Raw genomic sequence first — 10,485 nt, 5'->3', positions numbered from 1 at the left:
GCATATGCTGCCATCAGAATTTCGGCCTCAAGCGCTGTAAAATACATTGACCGCGCCTTCTTTCCCTCCGTCTCCATGGTGACTCGCTTAATCTGTGCTCCACTAATCAGGGCTTTATGTATCCTCGTGCGCGCGTTTTACTTGGGGTTAAAGCAACTCCGCGTTGACTGAACTACTTGTTATGAGCCTTTCTGAAACCGAATATTCCGAGTTGGACAGTTCGGGGTTACTCAACCCTGAGTATCGTTTTTCACTCTGAGTTTTCTAAACCGTTGTTTTCATTCTAATTCTGTTGTTTGTTTTAAACTTCCGTTGTTTTCATTCAAATTCCGTTGTTTTCATTCTAATTCCATTGTTTTGATTCATATTCTGGTCTGTTCATTCCAATTTCGTTGTTTTCATTCAAATTCTATTCATTTCATTCTAATTCCGTTCATTTCATTGAAATTCCGTTGTTTTCATTCTAATTCTACTCTTTTTATTCAAATTCTATTGTTTGTTTTAGAATTCATGGGTCATTAATTCATTGTTTTGATTCAAATTCTGTTCTGTTCATTCTAATTCTGTTTTCATTCAAATTCCGTTGTTTGTTTTAGAATTCTGTTGCTTTCATTCAAACTCTGTTCTGTACATTCTAATTCTGTTGTTTTCATTCAAATTCCATTGTTTTGATTCAAATTCTGGTCTGTTCATTCTAATTCCGTTGTGTTCATTCAAATTCCGTTATTTTTGTTCAAATTCTGTTGTTTTCGATCAAATTCTGTTCTTTTCTTTCAAATTCTGTTGTTTTCATTCAAATTTCGTCGTTTTCATTTTAAATCCATTCCTTATACAGAGGCTTGGCTACAGTGTTGGCAAACTTTAGGTCAATGCAAAGCCAGTATACTCAGCTCACTAAGTTCAAGCAGCACTGGCACTCCAATAGACATCCTGTCACCTGATCAGACAGTGGGTGTCTTAATCTGATTTAGAGCGATGAGTCAGAATGAAAAGATCCTGATCAGTTTTATAAAGAAAGCTTTGACCCGCAGCAAAAATAAGACAGAATCTAAACACTACTAATTGCTTTTAATTAATCAAATAAGACAGGACTTGTTACCAACTACTTCCAGTAGTAACAAGATCACTCATAGTGCGACTCGCCCCAAAGACCACGGGCTACACTAAAATTAATAAAATATGCTGACATCAGCCTGTTTTTATTACAATATGAGGATGTCAGCCTGTTACGGCATCACTGTGACATCACAAGCTCTCTTCATGACCTTTCATATGACATATTATACTCGATATGGTTTCTTAAAATGTTTTGCAAGACCAGCTTTTTCACCTTGGGCGCTAATAATGACGGTCAAGGTGAAATGCTTAGCCTACATGGGTGCTCATGTCCTCCAATGCCCAGTATGTTGTTGTGAAGTTTGAAGACGATCAATAAAAAGTTATGGCTAATATAAACTTTGTACTGATTTTCACATATGGTGCGACCTTAATCTTAACCAGATTTTCACCAAATTAAATCCGCTCGAGCTGTTGGTAACTGCCATCACACAAAACTTAAAAATGATCGTAAACGACCACAGCAGACCCGATGGCATTTTACTACTTTTCAACATCTTTTATTGAGGCACACCATTTACACACAATGGCCGCAGCTCTCCCGCTGCCAGCTGTACTCACATCAACACCACCTCTCCAACCACAGGACCCAGTACAACATTTTTAAGTCTGCGGTGCATGATTGCGGATGTGTGGCCTGCACGTCTCCGCAGGCCACACCCCGCCACAATGATATCTTAAAAACAGTGGAAGCTAGACTGCTAACAAATAGACAGGAAAAACAGGACATATTACCTCCTTTCAGGGCAGAGAATAAATAAGGAGTATTACTGTACCTTGGCCTGAAGCATTAGCATTCGGCCCTTCCCCGCAGACTAGAAAAAAAAAAATTTAATAAATATTTAGATAGTGTAACTCCTCCAGGACCTTGGCCAAGAGAGACAGTTTAACTATCTCACTCACACACACACACACACACACACACACACACACACAACTTGCCTCTGGGGAATTCAGCAGCACACAGGCCAGTTCATAGCAAGAGTAGGGCTGCACATAAGAGTTGCTCAGACGCCCCCCCTCATCCCTTGCAGCCAGCTGGAAATACTGTTTCAAGAAAAAAAAAAAAAGTCATGATACCAAAACAAACATTGATTATTGTGTTGTGTAAGTGCATGGACAAACTTTGACAATCCTTTAAGGCAGCCGGCGAGGGCCGTGCTTCATGCTGTGCATCAATTTTCCAAAAATGCAAATTGCATAATTAATTTAACACAAGAGTACCTGAATGGCATCTTTGGTATTATGTAGACATTTGCTTATGGCACCAAGAAGGAGGTTTTTCAGGCCTGCACACGAGGCGTCGTCAATCCCCTGTAACACTAAAGGACGGATCAAAATTACAAACACTTTGCATTAGTGCACATAATGCAAGCGAGATATTAGTTTGGAATGCAGTACCTTGGGCCATCATCTGCAGCTTGGCATTGGAGCAATTGGGCAGAGCTTTCCACAGATACAGAATCTCAATCACTGATAGGATGCAGAGTTCTTTGGATATACTGGAGCTCTTTAACTTCTCAGACTGAAAAACAAAAGTGCATCTTCACATCAGTGGCATTCTTAGCACCATAATATTCCTACAGGAAACAAACTAGTTACACACTCACCCTTTTCATGGAAAACATTTCTATCTGATTATTCTTGCGTTTGAAAAGTTTTTGAACGTCCTTGAAAACAGCAACGGCTCCTTCCAGATCACCAGTGGCTCCTTGGCACACTGCACCACACAATATACAATATGGATTAGCATCCACTACCGAGCTTACAAAATACCCTGAAAGCATTACGGTGCTGTAATTACCTCCAGTTAAATAGGCATAATAGCACTGGGACCAGCGAGATTCAGTCGCCAATCTGTCAAACGCTCTGTAGGCTTCTCTGTAGTTCAGTTCGATCATGCTGCACCAGCCTAAAAAAATCGATCAGAAATGATGTTGCATACTAATACAGAGTGAGGCATATTTGAAATATGAGAGAAATATGAGAGCCAGGCAGTACCTATTTCATATAAACAAACGTGCTGAATTTCCCTTTGGTCAGAGGCCAGATCCAAGGCACTACTGAAGGACGTCAAGGCACTACTGATCTCGCACTACAGAAGGAAACTTTGTAGTATGAGTTACAGTGAGACAATACTGAGCTTCTCCAAGTTAGAAGACTACTTCACATGGTAAAAGATAACAAGGTTTAGTATTCACATGTCTTTACCTCAAGGCGTTGAACTCTGCCTTTGAAAAACATAAAGAGGGAGGAGTTGGGATAAATAGCCTCTCTTTGTTTAAGAATGTATTTGGCTTCCATTAGACCTGACTGTGTGTCTGTGCCATCCAGAGCAAAGAAGGGCTGCACTACTGTGTGGTACCACAACAGAGCCAAGCTGCAAGAAAAGCACAGAGACTGTAATGAGAGGGAATATAGCAAATTTCTAATTTATGATAATGACACACACACAAAAAACAGCACAATGTGTTGCGCTTTTTACAAAACTGAGGAAATACGATTCACAGCATTTTACAGTAATATTGCATAGTGTGGTTATATTACAGATTTGTTAACTTGGCAGACATGACCAAATTCCCACACACTTGATTTTAATTAAAGGCTTGATTACAAACATGGTTCCCAAGGCACCCAAGGACTAAAAACCAATTTCAAACGATTCAGTATGAAGCAGGATTTGGAAAATTGTGCTACAGGGACCTGAGTCAGTCAATTATTACAGCTGTTCACACTGGGATCTCTTTTTTGTTTCCTTCTTTCCTCTACAAATGATGCTTTCATTATTTTATTACACTGCACACAACTGTTTAAGTTACAAAACAGGATACAGATACGCAAACATACTCACTCACGTAGCTAAGGGGGCCTTCATGTCCTTACTTTCACTGGCGTAAGTGAGTGCTGACAGGCCCTGATGGCGGTCTCCGGGAAAGCCCAGCAGATTGACGATCTTCAGTAGGTGCGGTGGCACCATCGATATACAGAGGTGGAAAAGACCATAACCAAAACTGACTGAACCTTTCAGCCGATCCAGAGCCTCGGGACTGATGCCATCTAGCCTCTGTGATGGACTTGACCCGGGTGAGGGAGAGCGACTCTGGTGGGACAGAGCAGAGCCGGACGATGAAGACGGCGTCGCTTGCTGTTCAGAGCCCCTCCTCCTGCTGCCTTCTTGTAGACGTGTGATGTCATTGTAACATTTGTTGTACATCTTCCAAGCTTTACGGAGGATCCAGCCTCCTTTGATATATGCTGTCAGAGGATTGAAGCTCGGATTAGAGAAAAGTCCTTTATTATAACCTCTTTGTATTTAACACATCAAATAAAAGGTGGATGACAAATTAAAGGAAAAGCTATCATAGCCATCAGAGGCCAATGTCAGGAAGGCTAGAGCACTCTAAAACCACTCTTCTAAAAGATTCTTCTGTCATGTGGTGTTTCAATGATGGCGCTAAAGAGTGCTGGCCCAAAATCTCTCATAGCTATTGAGATCTAGCGACTCCTTGTATCCCTGCAGCAGGGGCTACCTGGGAGAGACCACCTCCATCACAATAAAAACATTCCATAACAGCTTTGTACTGATTTCAAGTGACACTTCCCTCTAAAGAGACAAGTGGACCCATACCAGCAAAAAAGCTTCCCAAGGCATAAAAGACAAGTTTTGTTTTTTTTCCTTTAATTTGTCACCTACCTACGTGATACGTGTGGAGTGCATCACTGTCAACCAACAAATACCAAAGGTTCCCTTACATGACAGCTCTTGTTTGATAAAAGATAAAACCGCCAGGTAAACCTGGCAGTCTGCAATGATGATCTGCCTCTGGAGTCGGTCCACTGCAGCCACCCCTGACCTCTGAGAGTCCATCTGCCCACACAAACACCCCACATTTACAGGCTGATGACAGACAGGTATGCAGGAGAGCTAACAAGCACACGTGGGCGTTACAGGCCCAACATGAAATGCTTGTCTATATAATGATGTACAATACAGGCAGTTTAATCAAGTATTTACTCACATTGCGCTTGATCTTGCTTTTAATGGTCTCAATGACACCCATGTTTTCACTCTCACACAGTCTCTCTGTAGCCTTGAGGTCTTCAAAAGCCATTTGCATTTTTTCCTCTTCAAAAGTCATCATGGCGTTCTGCGAAAGGGAAACCGGATAAAAGCAATCAATTACTTACATGTGGTTCAAGAAAAATCGCTTACACTGAACACTCGACAGTGGAGTCAGAAAAAGAAACAAGAAAACGAAATCTAATTGTTCCAAATTGACAGATTTTGTACAAATTACACATACAATGAATGAATGAACAAAACAGGTAGAAGATAAAGGATATGCACTATTGCTAACCTAAATCCCTTTTTAAAAAAAACAAAAAAACATGAAGAGATAATTGAATAATTGAATGCCAAATTCTGGGATTTTGCCACATACAAAAAAACATTTAATTTATAAAGTTACTTCTGAATGATTATTTTTAATTGGTCAGGCTACTAATGAAGTACAATTATACACCAGAAACTCTGTAATTATTCTAGCACTACAACCCAGCTGCCAACTTTTTTGCTTCGACTGAAACAAAGATCTCTGTGTTACTTGGACTGCAGTAACACTGCTGTCCTTTTCCACTGTCAAAGCTTTTGTTGGGAATTTCATTTTTCACATGCTGAGGTGCCTGGCAACTCGTAAGGGCTTTTGCTCTCTGATTTCTCCCAGTAAAAGATGAGTAGACATCATGGTGATGTGCTCTGCAAGTGTAACCTTATTCTATCTTTGCCCTTTAAGGGTCAATCTCACAGAAGTCCTCTGGAGTCATTAATGACTTGTTAAAAAATACCACTGTACTTCAGATGTTACCAGCTGACCAGGAAGTGGAAAATATTAAAGTATATAGTAGCTCTTCTATCAGCTCCTTTTTGCAAAGATAAATAAGCCTCATGTCATGTTAAAAAAATATTATAATAATATTAATAGATGGGAATAGGTGCTTCAACACATGCAATCATCATGCAGAGAAAAAGCACATTAAATTAAATAACTCCATTTGTAGCTGTTCCCTACATTCTCGATGGGTAACATTAAACAAAAAAAAAAAAAAAAAAAAAGAGTATAATGCTATAAATGATGCATACATTATATGCTGTTTGCATCTTTCATCTCTATGACATTTATGTCATACACACTGAGCAGTGATGTGAAAGAATAACTCCCAAACGCATTAAAAATAAAACTAAAATAACGAGCCTGTTTTGAAAATGTGACTAAAAACAATCAAACAAAGATACTTGTGTTTAAATACAGGCAGTAAAACAGTACAGTAACAGTACAGAAATTAAGTATTTGTACTTTGTGACATCCCTCCCACTGCTGACCCAGCATGTGTATGATGCCATCCAATCATGACAGCAGAAACTTGCAAAGTTTAGAACAAACTGTCAAACTCAGCTACGTTTGTAGCTGGGGGGGGGAAAAATGCTGATCAAACATAATTTAGAAATTTCTTCGCAAAACATAACAGCTGGCTTAAAAGGACTTAAAGGGAACACAAGGGAACTTCCATAAGCCTCACAAAGAAACCAAAAGCTCCCAAAGCAACATTTACAAAAATCTTCGAGAAGTTTGGCCACAAACCAAAATAGCAGCGAGTTGCTTTTCCACTCACCAGAAAACTCACAAAACTTGCACCGAAACTCATCAAAGGACTGTGGTTCCTGAAAGAAAGTAAAAAAAAAAAAGAAGAAAACAACCCCAAACATATAAGAGAAGTTAGTCTTTTCACATAATGTGATTTTCTCTGACAGTGTAAAGTTCACTGGAGAAACAATGAAAAGTATGTGGCCTGTTTCATGCATCAATAATGCCAATGTATTAGGACTACTGTAGGTTAGAAAAATACTAATGGGAAGGAGGAGAATATTCAGAAGTAAAACAATGAAAAATTAATTCATGAAATAAAAAACCAAGATATTTTCCAACATTAAAGTGCTAAATAAAAAAAAGTCACATTTGATAAAAAAAACAGCTGAGAAATTCTGAGATTAAAGATATTTAATAGAGGTTTTTTTTGTTTTGTTTTACATCAAGGAACCAAATTGAGTTTACTAGATAGGACCAGCGTCACTATATTAATCTTTATTTCTGTAAACATATACACTGTATGGACAATAATACTGGGTCAACTACAAATTTTATACCTACAGGAGCTGTCAGCCATGGAAGCCCAAACCATGAAGCTCCCAGCACACAGTTTTTGTGTGCTGGGAGTAATGCCAGAGCAGGTTTGGAGCTGTGCAGTTATTGAGTCAGCAGTGTTGGCCACTTTAATGCATTATGAGCACTCAGCGACCCCACTCTGTAACTTCACATCATCTGCAATGCTTTGGTTCCTAAATGCTTCCGCTTATATATACCACTTATAGCTGATTGTGGAGTAGCTAGGAGGGAAGAGATTTCACAAACTGACTTGTTGCAATGGTGTATCCTGTTGCACTACCACTCACTACCATTCACTTAAGCTCTTCAGAAAAACAATCCATGAATGATCCATTTTTTCCACAAAAGGCAGACTGCATGCTGTTGCCTTTAAATATGCAGAAACTCAGATTAGACTTTCTTTTCTTTGACTATTACCCTCTATCCCCAATTGGCAATTTTTAGCCTCACCCTCATAACTAACACACTTTAAGATGCCCTTCATCTGAAATTATCTTAGGGCATCAAAGGTGCTCATAATACACTGTTACACACTATTAACACAGCTTTACAACTGTCACAAGCCAGCTAATGCAAAACTTATCAACTAACTTTCTCTTTGATGAATTAAGAGATTCAGAAATTTCTACCCTATAATCAAAACATATACCCTGTCACAATTGACACATTTTATAGCTACTAATAATAATCTTTTAGAGCTACACAGACTTGCATCTGTGTAGCTGAAAACTTGCATCATTTACAGAAATCAAAGGTCCTTTTGATTTCCATCTGTAGCTGTGTAGCTGTGTGTTCATTTTGGTGCGATAACTGAATTTCAGCAGCCTTATATTTCACTTTGAAGACAAGAGGCACCACGTGTCAGTCAAATTACGGCAAAATGTTTCAAATAATTGTGGAAAATTGACTTGGTACAGGTATCCCTGTGTAACTGTGATGGGGATTTAATTTATAATGGAACCACCTCCACACATAAGTGCAACATACTATACAAACGTAATAGTACCAGGGGAGCTTTAACAGAAACTTGTACATACTACCAGTAAAAGCTCATTCTCAGACAGCTGTGTTTGTGTTTTTCACTTCCCTTCATTGTTTTGCTGATCCAGTCAAAACAGGATGACACCTAGAGCTTAATGCAATTAGCGGACGAGGTGACATTTACGCTTTCCCCAGGGGTCAGGAACCAAAGGAGCTGCCCTTTCATGACATAAGCATTCAAGTTGAAAGCAAAGGCTGAAGCATGTGTAAGGACGTGTGCGGTTCAGGAGCAGGGATTCCCAACATTTATAACTTGTAACCTCTTTTAATGAATACAAAATGCAAAAAGAAAGGTTATGCAGCAGTTTTCTCGCATGCCTACTGATTATTTGGCTGAGATGGGTGCTACTGGACTAAGAGAATAGTTTACCAGTTTAATGCTTGCATTTCGATCCTAAATGACATCAAAGACATTGCTTTCCAGAGCAAGGCAAGACATCTGCAGCCATCCAATAATTGGTATGTGTAAAAATATATAAACCTAGACTTCTACAGGTGATGCTATGGATCTTTTAATATTGCACTCTCACCTAATGACAGTCTTCATGTATGCCTCTTCATGTATGCTTTCTGGATCAGCAAACGAGAGACCATCTCAGAAACCTGGTTACCTTATCTGGACACATTGCTGTTATTGTTTTCCTCTAATATGTCACTCAACTGTAGATGTGAGGAACTAGCTGGGCCATGTTGACATATTTCACAAGAAGGCGTACAAAGTACCTCAAAGCCAGACAGCGGTATAACAGGAATGGCAACCTGTTAAGCAAGCACTTCGTTGTTTTTTTAGACATTTATGAAGACAGTCACCAAATCTAATGATGTGCACACATGTCACATATTGTGGTTGTGGATATTTGCTCAGGGTATTTAAACAGCACTAATTGTGCTTGTGATCAGATCAAATGGTTCTCCACCAGACAAGCGTGACACGGGTGGTGGGCTTTTTTTTTTTCCTGTTTTTGTTTTTTCAAAGCTTAGACCACACGCTTTGATGCCTTCAGTTGTAATTGTATTGGTTAATCACAAGTTTGGGAACATTAGCTACACCTGCCATAACATTTAACACAAGCATACGCCTCTGTTTTGTTTTTTACATACAGGAAGAGAAGTCACACACAGACCTGTATGTTCTGAAGAGCTCATCGCTCTCTTTGAATCCATTGTTGAGCAGCATGTTGATTCCCTTCAGCGCCAGCTCTGCGTCGTTTATACTGTCTGTCTCCTCCTCCACGCTCGCCGGGGCTGGTTCCTTTCCGTCCGCCATTAAGACACCCGATATCGGAGGTGAGGAACTGAACGCGACCGGAGACAGGCAGGTAGGGCGGTATAGCTGGTTAGTTTACTTACACTCGGAGAAGTCTCAACCGGTGGCGCAGTTTGGAGCAAATGCTGGCATATTTACGTTCGTATAACAATCCGCTATTTCACATAACTAGCCGGTTACAACACAGAGTGAAGCTAACCAGTGTCCCGCCAGCTGGGCGGCCGTACTCTGTATTCTGTCTCCTGACCGTTGGTTTGCATGTGAGCCAGGAAACGTGCTGCCTTCATGTGCTATCGTAAAAAAGATTTCTAGCAGAAGAACAGAACTAGATGAAGAAAAAGAACAGATTATTCCTCTTATTGAATACATTAATGCAAACAGAGGTGAAAACGGTGAAACAAGCCACAAACAGAAAAGGTTTTGTTTGTGTTAAATTATTTGTCAACACATCTGTTCCTGCGTTTCTTATGCTACGACCTTTCCATTTTTGCCCATCAGGAAGATCGCATGTATTGTTTGTGTATTTATTTTTAATTTGCAGCCACACTACAATTTTAGAGTTTCCTTTCCGTTATGTTCTCAGGCAATGGTGTATCTTCTGCGCTAACCGTAACTTTGCGCAATTTATTTGTCATTTCTGAGGAAAAAGAACGACCCTGAAGGCAGCATAGGAGTAGGCGTGGTCTTTAGCTAAAACGCAGAGGTGAGGAGTCCATACAGTTTTTGACGTTTTTGACTAATTACCAGTGGTTACCAATGGCAATAATGGATATTTTCTCAACTTTGCATTTTATTTAACACGTTTAACAGATATATCCCTAACAGGTTTTTTTTTTACAT

The 10,485-nt window shown here is 39.6% G+C and overlaps 1 protein-coding gene across 3 annotated transcripts in view; it reads right to left on the bottom strand.

The window, feature by feature from the left end:
- The window catches only part of LOC102304195 (tetratricopeptide repeat protein 39C), a 21,705-nt gene extending 11,765 nt beyond the window's left edge, over window positions 1-9,940 (bottom strand). Inside the window, exons 1-13 of one of the 3 annotated variants that reach the window (XM_005912722.3) lie at window positions 9,503-9,940; window positions 6,787-6,835; window positions 5,136-5,264; window positions 4,870-4,984; window positions 3,972-4,371; window positions 3,328-3,496; window positions 3,118-3,211; window positions 2,921-3,028; window positions 2,727-2,836; window positions 2,518-2,641; window positions 2,341-2,438; window positions 2,059-2,163; window positions 1,893-1,931 (exon numbers count right to left, since the gene is read on the bottom strand). In XM_005912722.3, coding sequence (XP_005912784.1) covers window positions 1,893-1,931; window positions 2,059-2,163; window positions 2,341-2,438; window positions 2,518-2,641; window positions 2,727-2,836; window positions 2,921-3,028; window positions 3,118-3,211; window positions 3,328-3,496; window positions 3,972-4,371; window positions 4,870-4,984; window positions 5,136-5,264; window positions 6,787-6,835; window positions 9,503-9,645 — 1,683 coding nt within the window. In that variant the 5' untranslated portion in view covers window positions 9,646-9,940. Of the gene's footprint in view, window positions 1-1,892; window positions 1,932-2,058; window positions 2,164-2,340; window positions 2,439-2,517; window positions 2,642-2,726; window positions 2,837-2,920; window positions 3,029-3,117; window positions 3,212-3,327; window positions 3,497-3,967; window positions 4,372-4,869; window positions 4,985-5,135; window positions 5,265-6,786; window positions 6,836-9,502 lie in introns of those variants that run through there. The other 2 variants (XM_014332663.2, XM_042219295.1) reach the window with 2 other exon arrangements.
- Between the last annotated feature and the right edge of the window lie 545 nt (window positions 9,941-10,485).

This window comes from Haplochromis burtoni, unplaced genomic scaffold (assembly GCF_018398535.1).
Source record: "Haplochromis burtoni strain Fernald_Lab_line unplaced genomic scaffold, NCSU_Asbu1 Contig_3, whole genome shotgun sequence".
In the NCBI taxonomy this organism is placed as follows: domain Eukaryota; kingdom Metazoa; phylum Chordata; class Actinopteri; order Cichliformes; family Cichlidae; genus Haplochromis; species Haplochromis burtoni.
This window is presented reverse-complemented; position numbering and strand designations above follow the sequence as displayed.